Source organism: Populus nigra, chromosome 6 (assembly GCF_951802175.1).
Source record: "Populus nigra chromosome 6, ddPopNigr1.1, whole genome shotgun sequence".
Taxonomy (NCBI): domain Eukaryota; kingdom Viridiplantae; phylum Streptophyta; class Magnoliopsida; order Malpighiales; family Salicaceae; genus Populus; species Populus nigra.
The window spans coordinates 15,480,162-15,500,917 of record NC_084857.1 but is presented as its reverse complement, the minus strand read 5'-3'; the positions used below and the strand labels follow the sequence as shown (position 1 = coordinate 15,500,917).

General features: G+C 32.1%; 2 protein-coding genes across 6 annotated transcripts; one reads left to right on the top strand and one right to left on the bottom strand.

The window, feature by feature from the left end:
• The first annotated feature begins 13,614 nt into the window (after nt 1–13,614).
• Nucleotides 13,615–17,650, top strand: LOC133697127 (AMSH-like ubiquitin thioesterase 2). 5 transcript variants are annotated; one of them, XM_062119506.1, is made up of 9 exons: nt 13,619–13,954; nt 14,255–14,317; nt 14,432–14,487; nt 14,660–14,749; nt 15,402–15,464; nt 15,567–15,641; nt 15,770–15,832; nt 16,276–16,328; nt 17,121–17,650. In XM_062119506.1, exons 2-9 carry the CDS (start codon nt 14,296–14,298, stop codon nt 17,293–17,295), a joined length of 597 nt encoding a protein of 198 aa, XP_061975490.1. In that variant the 5' UTR covers nt 13,619–13,954; nt 14,255–14,295; the 3' UTR covers nt 17,296–17,650. The 5 variants fall into 5 exon arrangements, with proteins under 5 accessions (XP_061975492.1, XP_061975490.1, XP_061975489.1 ...); XM_062119505.1 differs by having other exon boundaries at nt 14,420–14,487; XM_062119503.1 differs by having other exon boundaries at nt 14,255–14,487.
• A 460-nt stretch (nt 17,651–18,110) lies between these two features.
• LOC133697126 (uncharacterized) lies at nt 18,111–19,302 on the bottom strand. The gene has a single exon (XM_062119502.1). It carries the CDS (start codon nt 19,195–19,197, stop codon nt 18,403–18,405), a length of 795 nt encoding a protein of 264 aa, XP_061975486.1. The 5' UTR covers nt 19,198–19,302; the 3' UTR covers nt 18,111–18,402.
• Nucleotides 19,303–20,756: the final 1,454 nt, after the last annotated feature.

Here is a 20,756-nt window from a genome sequence, read left to right as displayed (position 1 = left end):
AACAATTCGAACTTGAAAAATCTGAACTTGACTTTTTTTAGCATAAGTGTAAATTAAATTGTGTGGGAGTTGGTCCGACGTAATCTTATCAACTGAATAAGTCCAAAGAAAAAAAATCAAATAAAAAAACAAAGTCAAGGTCACCCTAGTTAACTAGTTAAATCCGTGACCCGAGTTATATACTCAACTTAGTTAAATTAATTATTTTTATTTTATTATATAATAAAAATATAAAAACAGACGCATGATAAACCCAATAATGAATGATAAAACTCAATAACACCACAATATTAAAAAATAAAATTAAAAAAAAATCCAATATGTCCAAGTAAGAAATTTAAAAGGAGGATTTCATCTAATACCTTAATGTAAGAGCATGATTTTCCTTGCCCTAATTTGATTTATTCATAGTCTAAGAGTAATATGTCTAAGTAACATGCACTAACTACTTCAGCTATGACACAAAGCTGTTAACTAAATAATTAAAAAATTATATCAACCTGATTTATTTTCATATGAATAGTTAAGCGCCGATCTCATAATTTTTAGTTGTATTTATAATAATTTTCACTACATCAATTTTTATTTTCTCCATTTCCTTTTCAACTAACCAATATAACTATCTTTTATATACATTTTAAATTTATAACCACAAAACAAACAAGTATTGCGAAACAATTATATATATATATGATAATAATGTTTTTAGAGAAGTTTAAGTTTTAATGATTCAATTTATTTGATTATTTTGCAATAAGAGAATGATACTTTCGTTATGTAACCCAATATTCAACAAGTATGCTGATATTAAAGTACAAAAAAAAAAAAAGTTCTAGAACTATGTATAAAAACATAAATTGTGTCAAAATATTTAATTGGACTAAAATATCCTTTACATATTTTTTTTTTAATTTATTACTTCAACTTCTTTCAAATATCACAAATTTCTTAAACTATTTACCAAATTTATAATGAGTTATATATTGAAATGATTTAAATGAAGAGCAATGCTTAGTTTTATTGCATTAAATAAAAAAAATCTTCTCATTTTAAATTTATGTGAATATAAAATCAGATATGAGTAATTGTTGTGTGTTGATGATTCAAGGTATTATTTCATGATTTATTTATGGCTAATATACTACTAGAATATTTGTTTTTTTTTTTTGTATGTGATTAGAATATTTCATGATATAACGTGTTATAAAGGAAGGAAATGTCAAGCTTAATACCCATCTGATAGAGAATTAATAATAATAATAATAAAATCTTGTACGATAATTTAGTATTGCTAATTAAATATAATTTGTAGCAATATTTAATTACTTTATGATAAATATAATTATTTTTTCTAATTCAAATTTCTTACAACCATAACAAGTCATATAAGGTGGTGAATTTCAAACAAAATATATTTTGCAATTTTTTCTTATTGTTAAAGTAAATGAAATAAAATAAAGAACAATATAGGAAGAGTTGTGAAAAACAGATAATTTACATAATGTTTTTTTATGAAAGAATAAATAAATTAATGAAATGAAATGAAACACATTCATCAACATGGAAGATGTTATAGGGTTAAATTTTTCATTCTAAAATTCATCCTTATACAACAATTTAGTCCAAACTAGATTAAATCTTGCTTTATCCTTTCACTTATATTTATCTATAACTATGTGTTTCGTTCATCCAAGTAAGTTCTCACAATTGACGTGTCATAAACAAAAAACTAATATAAGTAGATAAATTGAAAAGCACACAACATATACATGAAAATCTGTCGACCTTTATTAATCTCGTAAACAAAGGATTCACACAATACAAGTGTGTGTGCTCTACACAAAGATTTCATGTTATATAGTCAAGGCCTTCCAAGCTTATTTATAGACAGGTACAAAAGGTTACAAAGCATAAAACTATTATCCTTACTTTTTATGAAGTAGTGAGGAACTTTCTCTTATATGTTTCCAGGAACTTAGTTGGTGGTTTTGACCCATGATCTTAGTGTCTTGAGAAGCAATTTCAGTCATGCCCCAATGATTTGGACACCTATCCTTCATAAAGCCATGATCATTACCACCGTAACAACCCAGTACATTGTTGTAACTATAACCCATAATTTGTTTGTTTAAATGTCAGCCCTTTATTGACATTATAGTTGTGTTTGTCTATCACATGAGTACAAATTTATTGCAAAGCTAAAATTTGATGCTTGTGGGAAGCAAAATGATTCTTGTGATATAAAAGACCATTTAAAAATATCTCTTACAATACGAGTCTCCTAAAAGGATCTATAAGAATAAAAGATCCATCTTCTCCCTTAGACATTGAATCGACATCAAAAGATTGCGAGGAGTTAAAACTTCCTACATACTTAAGTTTTTGTTCTTGTCGATTTCTACTTCATTATAATGAGAATTTCATTCGTGTTGGCATATTTAAAGCTGCTTTAAAGATGACAACATGTGTCACTTATAATCCAAAATCCTTATATTCTGGCATGTATATATATATATATATATATATATATATATATATATATATATATATATATATATATATATATATATATATATATATAGGTCTATCTGAGACTTTTAATTTGTCTAATGGCAATACATAACTTAGGACTGCATGTACTTCATTTCCTAAGCATTTCCTCTATGCTTGGGCCAGAATACACTTTTCTCGTGGAGTATATGCTATTATTAACAATGATTCTTCTTCTCTTATGATTAGTATATTTAAAGGTACCTTGAATGTTATAACCCAATTTCTTACCTTTTATTTTTTACTTTTTTTAAAAAAAACTCCAAAAACAATAGCAAAAAACCAATAAAAAACAATAAAAATATTTTTTTGATATATTTGTGTTGTTTTTGGCATTTTCAGTGTCTTTTCAAAAGAATTAAGAATTTAAAATTTTACTTTCAACATGTTCGGTTTTTAACACGTTCATTTTAAAATCATTGATCAATTTTATTGAGTCAATGTTGATGTTGTTTTTTTCTTCCAAAAATATCAAAAAATAAGAAAAATAAGAAAAGTTAAAAACAAAAAAAATATATTTGAACAAGGTGAGAAAAAAGTGCAAAAAAGGAAAATAAGGGACCAAAGTTTTTTAGTTGCTTGGGGACTAAACAATTAGGAGGAAAAGAACAAATTTGTTTCGCTTATAAATAAGTGGTTGTACCGCACAAAAAGAAAAAGGAATTTTAAAGAGAATTAGTTAGAGAAAAAATCACACACATACCAAATCACTCTCCCACGTACCAGCTCATACACCCAAACAACACAAAAAAAACCCTAGACCCATTATTCATAAACCAGCCATTGGCCACACAACAAAAAAAGACACCCATCTTTAACCTCCCATCTCCCAGTCAACCTTCTCTGGCCACACACCACCATCTTCTTCAATCGAGACCAACCCACCACCTTCAATGGCAGCCCTCCTAAGAAGCCTCTAACCGAAACTATAATAAGCAACTCGTTTCCCACGCAACTATCATTTCCTCTTTAGCTTGACCGTGGACCAATAACCCCTTCCAAACAGCAGCCAACAATTCCTATCATTTTCCACCTATAAGCCACCATAAACTCAACCACCATGAGAAGTCGCCCATACACCAAAACCAAAGCTTGCAATGACCATTTCCTTTCTACCCGATACTGTTTTCTCTCTCACAAGACCATCTTCATAGCATCAATCTTCTTCTCTCTACCCGAGAATAACCTTACTCACTCTTCTCTCTTTTTTCCATCAATTGTAGGGTTCTTTATAGCCAGCCTTCCAATCATTAGCCCTGTTTTCCTCTCTCGACCTCAACACCACAAGTGGTGGTGAGTTTCTCCAAGCCAACTAAACTAGCAAAGACCCAGTAATGCATGTTCCACCCTCATAGCCATCAACTATTAACTTCATCGCTGATTAAAACTAACTATTGACGACGCCCTACCTTATATAGCACCTTACAAACCTACTGAAACTAGACTAGCCAACAATGAAAAAAGAAGAAGAAAAGAAAAACCACTCAGGCCGTGGAAAAGGAAAGCAGATCTAAAGAAAAGAAAAACTGACTATTATTGGTATAGTTTTGTTTTTAAAGTAGTGGCAACTCACCATTAACACAAGAAGAAAGTGAAGAAGAAGACTTTGCATATCCACCAGTTTTCCTTTCTTACTAACGACGATGTGTGGTTCTACGTGCCGATAGTGATGGTGACGCGTGAAACCCATATGCCACCATTGTTTCTCCATTTTTAGAACCATGTAGCAGTCTTTTCAAGCTATCCTCTGCCTCTAGAAGGTTTATTTTGGGATTCAGATGATTTTTTTTTTGTTATGATTTATGTTTAATTTCAATGTTGTGTAAATATTTGTAATTATATGGATGTGTGGGTTTTATTAGCAAAAGAGATGGATGTGTGTGTTTGCATTTTCTTATATGTTTTGAATGTTTAAAACTAAAAAGGAAAAAAAGAATTAAATGTTTTAAAAATATGGCTAAGTCTCTTAAAAATAAAAAATAATCATATTTGCATAAATAACAAAAAACAAATTACATGGTATGATTTAACATCTTTAAAAATGCATCATTATATGGAGTTGAAGAAGATGGTGCATATGGTTATAAAGGTGGAGAAGCAGTTTAAACGAAAAGGAACCATTCGACAAAGCAAACTATTAGGCCATTCGAAACCCAATTAGAAGTCTAACATTAGAGGTGGTCCATCATAGTATAATGAGGAGGGAAATGTTGAATACCCTAAAGAGAAGAAAGACACCTCAATCGATGTTAAAGGTAACAATGTTACTCCTACTTCTCATGACTATGACATTAAATGCTTTTATTGTCTGAGTTTTGGTCATGTTGCTCCAAAGTGTCAAAAAAAGAGAGTCATAATTATGAAAGCTAATAATGAGGTTTAGACTGATGGGGATAATAAAGGGGAAAAAATGCCACCATTGAAGGATGTTGATGATGTTTATGTGGAGTATTCGATTGAGGGAGAGACACTTATAGTGAGAAAAGTACTGAATATGCATGTCAAGATGGATGATTCAGAAGATTAAAAAGACATATTTCACACGAGATGCCATGTTTATAATAAGGCATGTAGCTTAAATATAAATGATGGTAGTTACACTAATGTAGCTAATGCTAAATTTGTGAGAAAGTTGAACTTGCACACTACCAAATGTTGTTACTCATTTTCGGACCCCACGTGCTAGAGACGGTGTATACTTTTTTTAAACAGAGTATAGGAGTTTAGCTCATATTCGCCAGAAGATTGACAAAAGCACAGAAAGAAATATTTTGTGTTTTTGAAACCTTGTTTGAGCTGTTTTCTGCTCTTTTTTATCCTTCCCCTTTACTACCAAAATCATCAGGTTTCTTAGGTTGATCAGGAGTCTTCATAATGCTAAATTCGTTCTTTTTTATCTGGTCTTCAAGGTTGAATAAATCCCTCAGAATTTGCACTAAAAAAATAGTTCTACTGCTGTCGTAATTTTTTTGGTTCCAACTTAGGCTCTGATTCTGACTCAGTTTCGTATGATATCTGACAATCCTAGGTATATCCTATCACTCATTACATGTTGAAAAATTTACGTACACCTTTATTAGGTCCTAGGGATCATTTTTCTTAGAGCAGATTCTCAATCAGATTTGGATGCTTAGCATTGTCAGATCAAGAACCTTTTGACCAACTAGATTATTGCCAGTTTCTGTTCTATAAAACGATTTTATCTCACCTCGACTCCTTCATCAAAGTTGTAGTCCTAGACACGTAGATAAATTTAGGCTTTTGAATCGCTTGATTTCGATATCAGAAGCTCAAGATATTCCCGTTTGAATATCTAGTGTGAAAGCAGGGATTCCTGACCGCGAGAAGGATATTGACCCGAGTCTGCACTAAAAAAATTCTATTTTTGGCTTAGTTTTTGTGATTTTTGTTCGTAGTTCATACTCTCAGTCATATCAGGATTCTCGGCATTCGTCAGTTTTTGAGTCAGACTCGGAAATCCCTTTTGACCAACTAGATTACTGCCAGTTTCTGTTCTATAAAACGATTTTATCTCACCTCGACTCCTTCATCAAAGTTGTAGTCCTAGACACGTAGATAAATTTAGGCTTTTGAATCGCTTGATTTCGATATCAGAAGCTCAAGATATTCCCATTTGAATATCTAGTGTGAAAGCAGGGATTCCTGACCGCGAGAAGGATTTTTGCCCAAGTTCGCGGGACTGATTCGAAGGATTTTTTTTGGACCAAGGACTGAATTGAAATGAGCTAAATTGAGGGATTGAATTGAAGAAGGACATTGAAAGCTGGAGAGGGGGGTTGGATCATCATAAATGACAGGATTTTTACCACACCGAATAAGGAAAATAGGACCTTGCAGCTGCACCCTCCAGCTGATTTCTTTCTTTTTTTCGCTGCAAATTCCTGCTGTTTTTCCTTTATCATCATGCCTGAATTTTGGAGCTGCAACCACGTTTTTTCTTGCCTCATTTGAAAGGGAGCAGCTGGCCCTATGGAAGGAAACAAAATAGCCACACCCTCCTCTAAAACTGGAAAGAAATCAGACGTAAAACACCAGCACAAAATCAGAATATTGCAGCTTCCTTTTGTGTTTTTTTTACTGCAAATCAGTAGGGATTTACGTCCTAGAATTAATGCATTAAATCTTTCCTAAATAGAGATATTCTAGACTATATATAAACCCCTCTAATGACCTAGCAAGGGGGGGAAAAAAGGCGGCAGAAAAAAAAAAAGCAGAAAGAGAGTAGAAAACACAGTAAAGAGAGACCAAAGAAAAAAAAACGCAAGAGAGGGAGATTTGCAGTAAACCATTTCAGCAAGACCTGCAGGTACTTGTTTTTGATGTTTTAAAAACTACTTTGTTTTTCTGGCTTTTCACTTTCGTTTTCTGTTTCCTTTTTGCCATACAATGAATGCCTGTCTTCTGTTTTCTTTTCATGGTTGGAGTTTAGATGATTTTTTGTGTTAGAGTTGCGGGTTCCGTGTTTCGTTTTTTTCTTTCTGGTGCATGAGGAACCGGGAGAGGGGAGGGCTGTCATCAGCCCACTTTTTAGTCCAGATGTTTTCCTTTTTTGCTTTATAATCTGGGATGGGGCGTCTTTGATAAGTTTAGGCCGGGGAAGGAAATTGAAATTGCGGGGAAACCTCTTCTGCAATTACAGTAGGGTGTTGGGTAGATTCAAAGGGGGGAGGCGTTATCTTTTTTTTTGCTGTTGAATGACAACATTTGTGTTACTGTTCAAGTGAATTATAATTCACTTGAACAGTGACAGAACTTAATTTTTGGGTTTAAAGAATGAACCGAATTTTATTTGAGAAAAGTTAATTTTGAGGGACCATCTTTGTTTGGTTATATTTTATTCATTTTTTTGCAGAATTTTGAGAATATACGTATATGCGTACGGTTTGTTGTCTTTAATTGTGATTAACTGTGATGTTTATGTTTCGAATTTTGTTTTTAATTGCGTTGCTTGTGTTTTCGATAAAAAAAATATAAAAAATTGTTTTTGTGTGTTGCATACGGCCAATACCCTAACATGTTTTGAACGTTTTTTTTATATACAAAAAATATTGGAAGTTTTAAAAAATATGTTTTCGCATGGATTTCTTAAACACAACACAAAATTATTTTCTTGCATTTCTGGATTTTACAACATGTTTGTAAAACTCCAAAGGGTATTGGCCAATATTCCAAAAAAAATATAAAAATCTATTTTTGGGGAGAATTCATCTATTATTCACCGCTAATGTTTGGATAAAGAAATCCTTAAAAGACGAATATCCAAAATATTATTGGGAGTAATAAATCCGCACACATCCTTGAAAGAAGCCTTGATTATAATCGAGGACATTTCAAAAAAATTTACTCCATGGTTTAGGAGCCGTGAGAGTATAAAATACTAAAAATATAGGTTTTTTTTTAGCGCCCTAGATGCCTAATTATTATTATTTTTTTTGTCCCTCCTCGCGATTTACGAGTTGCAAACTCTTGAAATACCAAGGGAAAAATGAGCTTTCGAAGCACATGGAATCTCCTTGGATTTCTATCCTAATAAATTTAGTTTGAATCAAAACCTAGGAAAACTGATGGGATTAGAAAACACCAGCACCATTTTTAGTCCAGATGTTTTCCTTTTTTGCTTTATAATCTGGGATGGGGCGTCTTTGATAAGTTTAGGCCGGGGAAGGAAATTGAAATTGCGGGGAAACCTCTTCTGCAATTACAGTAGGGTGTTGGGTAGATTCAAAGGGGGGAGGCGTTATCTTTTTTTTTGCTGTTGAATGACAACATTTGTGTTACTGTTCAAGTGAATTATAATTCACTTGAACAGTGACAGAACTTAATTTTTGGGTTTAAAGAATGAACCGAATTTTATTTGAGAAAAGTTAATTTTGAGGGACCATCTTTGTTTGGTTATATTTTATTCATTTTTTTGCAGAATTTTGAGAATATACGTATATGCGTACGGTTTGTTGTCTTTAATTGTGATTAACTGTGATGTTTATGTTTCGAATTTTGTTTTTAATTGCGTTGCTTGTGTTTTCGATAAAAAAAATATAAAAAATTGTTTTTGTGTGTTGCATACGGCCAATACCCTAACATGTTTTGAACGTTTTTTTTATATACAAAAAATATTGGAAGTTTTAAAAAATATGTTTTCGCATGGATTTCTTAAACACAACACAAAATTATTTTCTTGCATTTCTGGATTTTACAACATGTTTGTAAAACTCCAAAGGGTATTGGCCAATATTCCAAAAAAAATATAAAAATCTATTTTTGGGGAGAATTCATCTATTATTCACCGCTAATGTTTGGATAAAGAAATCCTTAAAAGACGAATATCCAAAATATTATTGGGAGTAATAAATCCGCACACATCCTTGAAAGAAGCCTTGATTATAATCGAGGACATTTCAAAAAAATTTACTCCATGGTTTAGGAGCCGTGAGAGTATAAAATACTAAAAATATAGGTTTTTTTTTAGCGCCCTAGATGCCTAATTATTATTATTTTTTTTGTCCCTCCTCGCGATTTACGAGTTGCAAACTCTTGAAATACCAAGGGAAAAATGAGCTTTCGAAGCACATGGAATCTCCTTGGATTTCTATCCTAATAAATTTAGTTTGAATCAAAACCTAGGAAAACTGATGGGATTAGAAAACACCAGCACCATAGAAATTATAGAGCGAACCAAACACCAAGCAGCTTACCTTAGGTAGGGTGTACTAGGGGTGCTAATACCTTCTCTTTACGCAACCAGTCCCTTGCCTTAGAATCTCTGAAAGACCAGTTAGGGTTCCTAGTGACCATAAAACTAGGTGGCGACTCCCTTTACAAAAAAAAAAAAACAAAAGACCCCGAAACCGACTGATGGTCGCCGCGACGCCGCGCTCCGCTCGCGAGGGTGCGACACCAAACATCTTATACCTTATAAATTATAGTGGTTAAATGATGGTGGTGAAGTGAAAGTGAATAATACGTAGGTTTTGGTTTCTTTTTCTATTGATAAATATTGTGATGAAGTGTTATGTGATGTTGTGCCAATGAAAACTAGTCATATGTTCATTGGTAGACCATAACAATATGATATGAGAGTTTGCATAATGGAATGATAAATAGATATTCCTTTGAGATAAATGAAAGACTTATAACTCTTATATCTTTGACACTTAAGTAAATATATGAGGAACAACTTAGATTGAAGAAGGAGAAGATGATTGAAAATGAGAGCTTGTATATCAGAGGGACCTTCTTTGTTAACAAGGTTCTTCTTAGTTTTGATAATGATGTTATTCTTTAGCTTGGTACTGATTTGTTGATATTAAAAAATGTTTTTCATGATACATATTCGAGGTCGAATCTTTAAAAAAAAGGAGAGGATGATACGAACCAAGTTATATCTGAAGTTGACCTTAAAATATCTACTAATCAGTTTTGTAAAATTGATAATATCTCTCAAACTGTACATCATAATGAGATGAAATTTTATAGAAAGATACTAGACATATCAAATTATATTTTGATAATTTTTCAGATCAAATGGAGTTCGAGAACATATTATTTTTTAGGGTCAAAATTACTAGACAAATCTTATCAAATCAGTCAAACTAGATCTTTGTGTATTATTTATGATATATCTGAAGATACATATATATGAAATTTTACTGCTATTCAAGTTGGGTTGGAAACTAGACATCTTTATATTTCTAAAAATATATGGTAGGCCTGGTAATTTATCCAGACAAGAGAGAACAACATGTTTGAAGTTAGGACTCAAACTTTGCCAAGAATATACGAAAATTGAAGATTTGGGCTACATTGAGGAATTTTGGCATGCAAACTTTGTTTTTATTATTCAATTTTATTTGTTTATTTAATTTTGAATAATTATTTTTAATTTGGGTTTGTCCTAGCACATTAGACATTGTATAGGGATTTATTTCATTATTGAACCAATATTAATTGATTACTAGTTTAAGCCCATTAGCTTGTAACCCAAAAGATGTCCATTAGGATTAGTTAGAGGATACTATATTATGTTTCTTTATCTGTAAATTTCAGCAGCAAGTTGGAGAATAAATATGAGTTTTTGTTTGTTTGTTTGAGACAAAACAACCTTTCTTTACAGGGACAAAGATCTTACATAGACTTATCGAAAATTAATTGGCTTCATAGTGTTATTAACATACTTAGGGTTCTTAGATACAAGGTTATCTTTAGGTCTAAGTCTTTGTACAATATCTTTGGTTTTTAGGTACAAGGTTACCTCTAGGTTTTATCAAACCTAATTTTTGATTTTCTGGGTTGTTATCTAATTCGTTTGGAGTTGCTTGACCATGTGATCAAAAGATCTACATCGAACTTTATATAGTTAATACAAGATTTTATGGTTGCTTTTTTTATTTTAAGTTTATAATGTTGATATTTTAAGTTTATTGATCTTACATGGTATTATTCTATTTGAATTGATTGTTTTTTAATTTCATGATCGGTTATGACCATAGTTAATGGTGAATAAGTATTTACCAGGATATAAAATTTTAAAAAAACATCCATGCTATTATAGTGATGTTCCACTAGTTTTAATATGTGACAACATATTGTTTATGTGGGGGTGTTACATTTCATGCCTTGCTATTTGGATCTCTTATAATGAGTTGTTCAAAAGTGAAAGGCATGTTCCCTTAAAGACTATATAGCAACTCTCATTGCATTCCCTGAACACATATGTCTATGAAAAATGCTTTACTTATCTTTTCTTAACAACTAAGAACTAAGTTCCTTCATCTCTCAATATAATTCAACACTGGTTTTCTTTCCTTTACTTAGTATAATGAGTCAAGAACTCTCACTATAATTGGTTTCAACTATCCATCTTTCTAGTAGGAATCTTAGTGTACAAGTTAAATATGACTCTTTTTAGGGACCGAATGAACTGCTTCATTATCATGTCTCTATAGGTTCTTGTATTATTACAAGTCTTAATAAAATGAGCAATATATTACTTCGGGTTACCTTTACCTTTAAATTGTTGAAACTTTGGAGGTTGATAGTATGATGGCATCCTTATTTCATCAATACACTTAGAGTATGGCTTGGCTAGGGAGTTCCTCTATATTGAGCATATGTATCAACAATCATATACTGCAGTTGTTGGAGAGTAAGTAAGCCCACTGATGACCTAACAGTGTCTCTAAGGGTATTTTATACTACTATTCGATCATGTTACTCTTGTTTCTCTTTATGATCTTAGCTTTTTAAATAATCTTGATGAGCATTATTTCTATATGGATCTCTGATCATTTGGGTGCTATCAACAGATGGATTTTGCTTTTCTAGTTGGTCCATAAAAATGGCAATCTGAGCATCCCTTGTCTTGATAGATATTTTTTCAGCTCTTCCATTTCAAGAGACATCTAATGGACATGATCCTTAAAAAGTGATGCCTTAGTGACTATGACTAACATTTAAAAGTCAGAGTTAGATTATGATGAGTAATCTCCCTATTTTTATTTGGAAGAAGTCATAGAATAAGATATATAATTCAATTGGATGCTTGAACTTGATGGTGGAATCTCAATTATTTTTTCTAGATCTTGAAAATGATAGTTTCCAAACTCATATTTTGAGGAAATTACTTTTTTTTTTCTCATCTAAAGAATTTTTCAGTGGAGAGACCAATCTGTACTTTTCAAATTGAGTCTCTAGGTGAGTGGCTAGTAAGGTATCCATTTCAACACCTTAAGAATTAATTGGAGAATTGTTTATATGCTCTATATTTTCCGGTTTGGATAACATATATGTTAACTCGAGAGATAAGAGGAAAAGAGGGTCCTATTAGGTGTGTCAGAAATTTAAACACATAAAATTTCAAGTTTTAAAAAATACACTAGACATGGTGTTAAAATTACAATAATGAGTTCGATTATAAGAAAAAATAAAAACTCTCTTGAGATGCTTTTTAGGTACACAAATCATCTAATTAACTGTCAAATCTGAATCTTGCTTTGGATGAGATATTCACACGAGCTCGATAACTTTAACCATGTGAGATTTTAACTTGATTTGATAAATATGAAGATTATTCATACGAATCCAAAAGCTTTAACAATATGAGGTCCTTAACTTAACTTGATTTAATTTGATGAAGATTATTCATAAAGCTTAAAAGCTTTAGCCGTGTGATGTATTTAACTTGATTTGATTTGATAAAGAAAAAGACTTGGATTCTTTGCTTCCTTATTTTGATTTGATGAAATCAAAGACTTTGATTCTTTACTTTCTTAATGAACTTGAAATTTTTTAAGAAAACTTTCGAGTATTTGTTCATAGTTTTTAGTCTTTGTATGTTGTCTTTGTCTTTAATTTGATGGTTTAGTTGTCTATTCATAAATATTAATACAATTTACCTTTAATATCCTTTATCTAAATTATATTTTAGAAAAACTAATATGAAAATTACTTAAAATACCCTTAGTTAGAGTGATGTTAAAGTAAGAACCATCAAATGTATTTTGGATTGAATTTTTAATTTATTTTAGGTCTAAACCCTATAAATTAAATTTGTTTTTATCATAAATATCTTTAAATAATGGACCAGACTTGTTGAAATTTTAATATCTAGATGCTAAATTATTGCCATCAAATATGTAACATCAACAAATTCATTACCTTATTAATTGACAATTGTTTTTAAGTTGCAACACTTATATAATTATTAAATGGCGAATTAGTTAATCAATTGAGAATAACAAATCTCCTATTTTTTTTTATTAAAGATTAAAAAAAAACATAATCAATCAACAAAGATTTAAAAATTAAATTTTAATTAAAATTAAATGTCAACAAAAAATAAATGTTTTTTAAAAACAGCCAGCATAATCAATAAAAATTAGCAAAAATATTTTTTTAATTATTATTGTTATAATTTTGATTCTACATCCAGTCTTGGAACACGTGGCCAAGCAAGAGTCTTCACATTCTTAGATATGGTTTAAAATCTTATCCAAAAAAAAAAAAAAAGTTTCAGTGATCGTATTAGCCTTTTTATTATTTGATTACTTTAGATCAATTATTTTATCAAAAATAACAACTTTTTATTTTTTTAATTTTAATTATTGATTCAATAAAAATCTAGTAGGAAAAATTTCTGTGGAGTTAATATAAAATGCAATCCAAATCAAATTCCGAATCTCAAATTTATTAGATCAATCTACTAAGCGGGGTCGGTTTAAGAACAATGCACTAAACTCGCCCAAGGAAAAGATTATTTGGATGCTTTCCTTCTTCCCTGTGCTTGTTTCTCTCTTTCTTCAGGTCAGAAACGCAGAAAAATATTCTGTTCGATCGATATAAAAGGTATATATAACCAGAGCAAACTGAGACACAACTAACGTTTGAGGTATGGATCTTCTTCTAAACCTCGTTTCTTGTCTTGTTGTTCCCATTTGTTTCTTAATTCTCTGATATATAATAATTTCTCAGCAGACTCATGGAACTCTAAATAATCATGCTTGGTTATGTTTTGCTATGAATACAATTCTCTAGTCTTAAAGAATTGAATTGAATTGCATTTTGAGTTCAAAACACTGTTTTCTTGGTATGATTTGCAAAATGATCAAAATATTTTTCATTTTGGAATTGTACCATATCATGGATGAGGATGAATCTGACATGCATCTTTGTATTCGTTGGATTTTAGCCGCTCTTTGTAAGTACACACTTCAATCTCTCTGCCAAAACATGACTCAGACAGACAGCAAATGTGAGCATATCACCGTTCACACTGTTACTCAGACTTCTCCATGTCCTATACTCTCATGTGTAGAGAAAGCACCTAAATATGCTCATGTTTCACTTATACCAGTTGCTGATTCAGATCAAAGCTCATGCAACCAACCATCAGCATCCGGGGTCTTGCAAGATGTACACATAGTAAGATTGTTGGAACTCTCTTTCCATGTACAAATGGTCTTTTCATTATTGCTATATTCTTCTTGTATATTACATAATCTTCAAAGCTGTTGCAGTATTTGCTGTTTCCTAGAACTAGATTATGCTGGAGTTCTTTATATTGGACAGCTTGATGATTTGGTTATTTTATTAGTCGCCACTGTTGATGGAGGATTTTCTTGAACTTGCTAGAGAAAACACAGAGAAGGATCTTGAAACATGTGGGGTTCTTGGTGCTTTCCTTGTAAGAATCATGTTTTTGTTCATACTCTCTGCAACTGAAATGCTTTCTTTTTTTAAAAAAAAAAACTTATCGCATTTAGTCTTTAGGCATTTTAACAAATGTTAATGATTGCTTTTGGTTTGCACATCACATATTTGGTCTTATTCTAATTGGGTTCTAAATGAACTCCTTTAATTTATAAATTTTTCTGTTGTTCCTCTCCTTGCTATTTTCAAAGAATTGCTACGTCTTTCCAATTGCATAATCTCACGTAAAATCTGCACTCAATATCTATTTCATTTATGGTGTAACAGCCCCAACTCCCCCCAACCACTTTTGCTGGGGTATAATCCACCACTTTTATCATGTATGCATGCTGTTATAGAGATCTTGACTAGCTGGTTATATTCTTCCAATTTTTCCACTAATTAAACTCCTTTCTGTGCTGGTTGTCATTGTGCTACAGCTGGTGCTCATGTTCATAATTCCACTCTTCCATTTTCTTGCTGTTTTTGATAGTCTGTTTTCATAATCTTTTGGATTACTGGTCACTAGTAATCATGCTTTGCATTGTTTCCAATCATTGATGCTATACTGGTCTGAGATGTGGAGATTAATTTGAGGTGATGATTTCATATTGAATCTCGTTTCTATGCTATCCTCATGTAATCAGGAGCATGGAACCTATTACGTCACCACTCTAATAATACCAAAACAAGAATCAACTTCCTCTTCTGTGAGCTCCTGGAGCCTTTTTACTCTTTTTAATTGGGTTCAAGATGTCATTTGATGTGATGTTTATATGGCCTAATTTCTTAACCAATAACATTGACGACAGTGCGAGGCTTTAAAAGAGGAAGAGTTTTTTGCCATACAGAATGAACGTTCTCTTTTTCCTGTTGGGTGGATTCATGTATGTTTATTTTCCTGTATTTTTTTTTTCACCTTGTAATCTCAAATATTTCTTCATGAACATGGTATTATAAGTTATATAAATTTTAAATTTTTCTTAAAACTAAAAGTATGATGTTCTGTTTTCAGACACATCCTTCTCAAAGCTGTTTCATGTCATCAATTGACCTACATACTCACTTTTCATATCAGGTAATTGATTGACCTGCAGATCTGTTAGTATAGATTGAGTAGTTTTCATTCTTGTTCCTGTGATTGAGCTGCACAGATTCAACTAATCCTTGTCAAGCTATCATTTTTAAGATTGGCAAGGTCAATATTCTGTTTTGTCAAAATTAAAGGCCTTAATTTTCTTACACTAGCACCTTTAGATTTGACCCTAAGTAATGGAATATGCCCAATTGATGAATATATGCTTGGAATCTCTAGCTTTGGTTCTTGGCTGACAAGCACAGGACCTGTACTTCCCCCCTCTCCCCTATTTGGGGGAATCAGAACTAATGAGCTGAACATCCATTGGGCCTGGTTCCTAATTGTTACTATTAGTTCTCATCTAGTTTTTCTCTGTTTTCCTTGCATGCCGATGAGGTTAAATTTAAAATTTGACTAATTTAGTTGTTTCTGTATGCTTTCAGGCAATGTTACCTGAGGCATTTGCCATTGTCATGGCTCCAACTGATCAGTCAAGGTGTGTAATTCATTCACTGCACTATATGATTAGCCTCTGTCACTATTCAGGGCCATTTTTATTGTCCAATTCTTTTTAAATGGCTTTTTTTAAGCCTCCACAGATATTCTCTATTAACACCCTCTATTTTCCTCATAGAATTTATGAACAATCAGTCCATGTTACTTTAGACATTAGTATCTGTTACACAAGGTTAATTTGTCTTTGCTGACTTTATTTCACCAAAGATCCCTGGCACAAGTGTCATCAACTCATTCCCTTCTCACCAACCTTCCACCTTGACAAACGCTTATTTTCTGTTTTGCATTTATTCTCTAATTGCTACATAAACTATGAATCTTGTATTTCTAAATTTACTTTCAGATCTTCAGGTTGAGCACTTTGAAGGTAAAACAACAGGAAACAAGGAATTGATTATCTGTTTGCTAATTCATGTAACAGTCCATTTCAAATCACGAATCAGCACAATTCAATTTCACCTAGTGATTCAGTTAATTTTCAAACAAACTATGTTCATATTTAGAAAGTTTAAAGAGAAAAAACTACCGAGGCATCAAAGTATGAACAAGGCCCATAAGATCAGCCGTGTCATTTGCAGAAATAAAAAATACTTCCCTGTAACAGAAGAAATATTGGCATGATAAAATATTACAATCCTTTAATGTTTAACAACGTTTACTCCAGCAAAACCTAGATGCTTAAAAAGTAAACAAAACAAAAGCAGATGGTTCTATATATCCATGTGGAGCGGATCACATTTAGTTCCATGCACCACTTAATTTTGGAATGCAGGAGCTATGGAATATTCAGGTTATCTGACCCAGGTGGGATGAGTGTTCTGAAAGAGTGTGAAGAGTCAGGGTTTCATCCTCATGGAGAACCAGCAGATGGGAGCCCCATTTACGAGCACTGTGCCAATGTATACACAAATACTAATCTGAGGTTTGAAATCTTTGACTTACGCTGATCTATCTTATTGGTCTACAACTGCATGTTCATGACGGCACAGATCCAGGGTTCAAGTTAACACTAATATGACCCTAGCCACTACTTGCAGCAAATATGGGTTGAGGTATTGAGACATGATACCGGGGAATGCAGATATTCATATATATATATGAATTGAATCAGCGCTTTCCTTTTTAAGTATATGTAGATGTTAATGTTTGTGGTTTCTGGCTGTCATAATAATGAGTTCATGACTGTTCATGAAATCAAGAGATGAATGCTTCCTCTTTAATATGTGTATCTTGATCAGATTATGCCCAGTGTTTTCCTGATTTTATTGACCTGCAGAATATGAATATATATTTTTTACTGGATGACAAGATTCATGCCACCTTCAATGGGGGTGTCTTATTCCAAACTGTTATAAACCTATAAAGCGTTCAATCACAAATTACATTTTGGTATTTTGTTTGCTGAATTGTTTTTATACCTTCGGCTCTTAGGTTCAGACACTGGCAGAACCATGTACTAGATTTAAAGAGAGAGTAAGAGCATTGAGATGGTTAAACTCAGGAGTGTTAATTCATATTAACATGTCATATTCAGGATGTATTAAGTTACTGATGTCTTCGAGCATGAGTTGTATAGTTAGTGTTAAATCTTCAAAGATTAATTTATCATTAAATTTTAATCAGCATATTAAGCAAGGTAGCACAACACAATTCACGTTGAGTCGGTGACCACTTTTAATAAACAGTTCATGTCAAGTTGATATAATTATGGAACTCAAATTTCTCATAAAAGAATAATTGTTTTGATAGTGGCTCAAGAAACTTTTGCTAATAATGTTGGCTTCCGCATCTAGCAGTAATGTTTTCGAAACCCCCATTACATTGGACAGTCTACTTGTTTGTGGTTATGGCTATTAACAGAGATGAACACTTGCTCAACAGAAGGATTCATGTAATCATGTAAGAGAGATGCCAATAATGGAGCACAATCTCTCTTAACAAACTAGCTATGTCTTGAGTAGTGAGCAGGTGCTGATTAAGTATTAACATAACTCCTAAAAAATCCAAAGTCTAATTAACTTCAACTTTACAAACCTCTAGATTTAGAAACTAGTCTAAAAAGGATGAATGTTCCTGCTGAGATCGCTAACGTTAGTGAAAAAACCAAAGATATCCTGCCGGTATGGCAAATATGATTTTTGTTTATCCCCGTCCTTGATCGCTCTGTTCCTCAGGTAATGCAGTTCGTGTGCTGACGACGACGACGAAGACACCCTTTTACTGCTCTGCTCTTTTCTCTTCACAACCACCACATCCTGCTTCTTCGTCTTCTTCTCAGTACCTATCTTTTCGGAAGTAGCAGCTGTTGTTGTTGTTGTTGAAAGATGTTTAGAAGTAGAATCTTCATGATTTAAGAAGACGAAGGCATCCTTTCCATCACTGTTACTTCGAAGAACAAATTCTCGAAACCTCCTTAGCTTCGAGAACCCCGTGGAGTTGCTCTTCCTGCATGTCTGTTGATCCGGCAAGGCTTTGCTACCCCCTGTCCACACGCAGCTCGGTCCCTCAGCTTCGTTGCGTTCTTCCACGAACATGAACGGACCTCCTCCTCCTGCTGCTGCTGCTGCTGCTGCTGCTTTATCATCATCAATGAACAGGGGACCACCATCTCGGTTGAATAAAGGGAAAATGGGCCTGATCTGCCCGTTTTGGAATATATCATCAGCTGATATCAGCGATCCCGATGGGTTTGTGCATAAGAAACTAAACTCTTCTTCTTCTTCTTCTTCTTCTTGATCTCGTACTACTGGTGGTGGATGTGGATTCTTGTCGTAAGAAAACAGCTCATTTTCTGCAGACTCGGTTGCTGCAGTAATGGAGCGTTCATTAACCTTCGGACTCACCTGCATTGCTCAACCACTCGGAAAAATTCAATTATCTCTCTAGGAATTCAATTTCTTGTTCGAAAGAGAAAGAGGTTGTCCCCTACTTTAATCTTTCAATAAATAAATAGAGGTAGGTAGAGGGAGCCAGTTTTATTTATTGACCAAAGACTAAAATGAAAAGGCGCGTAAGAAGCCGAGTGCCGATTTGTTCTGTGGGTATCCCGAAATATCGTTAGTACTTTCGATCCAACGACTATTCTTGGAGCTTACCTGTGTCCCCCGCAAGTAAGCGTGTTTGCTGACTTCTTACAATTGTTTTTAAGAACCTTTCACCACTTTCCAATCGAGTCCAAATTACTAGAAGTACCTAGTTATTGACCAACGTTTCGTCACTTTTTTTAATAAAAAAATTAATGTACTGGCTTTTTGTCAATTGTGAAAAGTTGATGTGTGTTTAATAAAATAAATCTAGAATTATAATATGAAGAAAAATAATGTACTGGCTTTTTTGTCAATTGCGAAAAGTTGATGTGTATTTAATAAAATAAATCTATAATTATAATATGAAAAAAAAGTAATGTACTGGCTTTTGGTTAATTGCGAAAAGTTGATGTGTGTTTAATAAAATAAATCTAGAATTATAATATGAAAAAAAGTAATGTACTGGGTTTTTGTTAATTGCGAAAAGTTGATGTGTGTTTAATAAAATAAATTTAGAATTATAATAAAAAAAACAATGTACTGGATTTTTGTCAATTGCAAAAAATTGACATGTGTTTGATAAAATAAATCTAGAAGTATAATATGAAAAAATAAATATCAAAAGAAGTTTTTAACATTAATTAAAAACTATATTACGAAATTAAGAGATAAATATAGATGAAGATATATGATCTTATGTCACGAGAAGCTCTTTAAAATTTTTTATTTAATTATATGAAATAATTTTTTTGGTAAGAAAGCAATAATTTAAATTATATTGAAACATTTTTTTAATTATAATTTTTTATTTTCTTATTAATATATTTTTTCTAACAAAATAAATATAGCTTTTTGAGCTATGTTATTAACTAAATAAAAATTGAAAGCAATTAAATAAATATAAAATAATTGAATCATTTGAAATAAGGATAAAAAGGCACTCATTCATATTATTAATGCAATTTCTCTATTTTTTAAATATTTATTTATCAACATAATTGTTTTATAAATAAAAACTCATAGAACTATAAAAAAACAAGTTTCAATAAAAATATAAAAAATCTATGCTTTGATAATTTTAACACTCTTTAATGTTTTTGTTAAATTGAGTGGCTGATGTGTTGTTTGTATAGGCAGAAAAGGTGTCATTTACTATTCCACATTTCAGCTACCGAAAAGTCAAGGCTTGACTCTTAGGGTCCAAAAAAACTCATTTTCAATATTTTTTTCACCTGAAGACATCCAAGAAAGACCATGTAGACTTTAATAAACTTATTTTTTTAAAACATTAAATCACCTATTAATCCATCAAACAACAAAAATTAACCCGAATCAAAAAGAATTTTTGAAGCCTGGTCTATTTATTCTGGCAAGATGAAAGA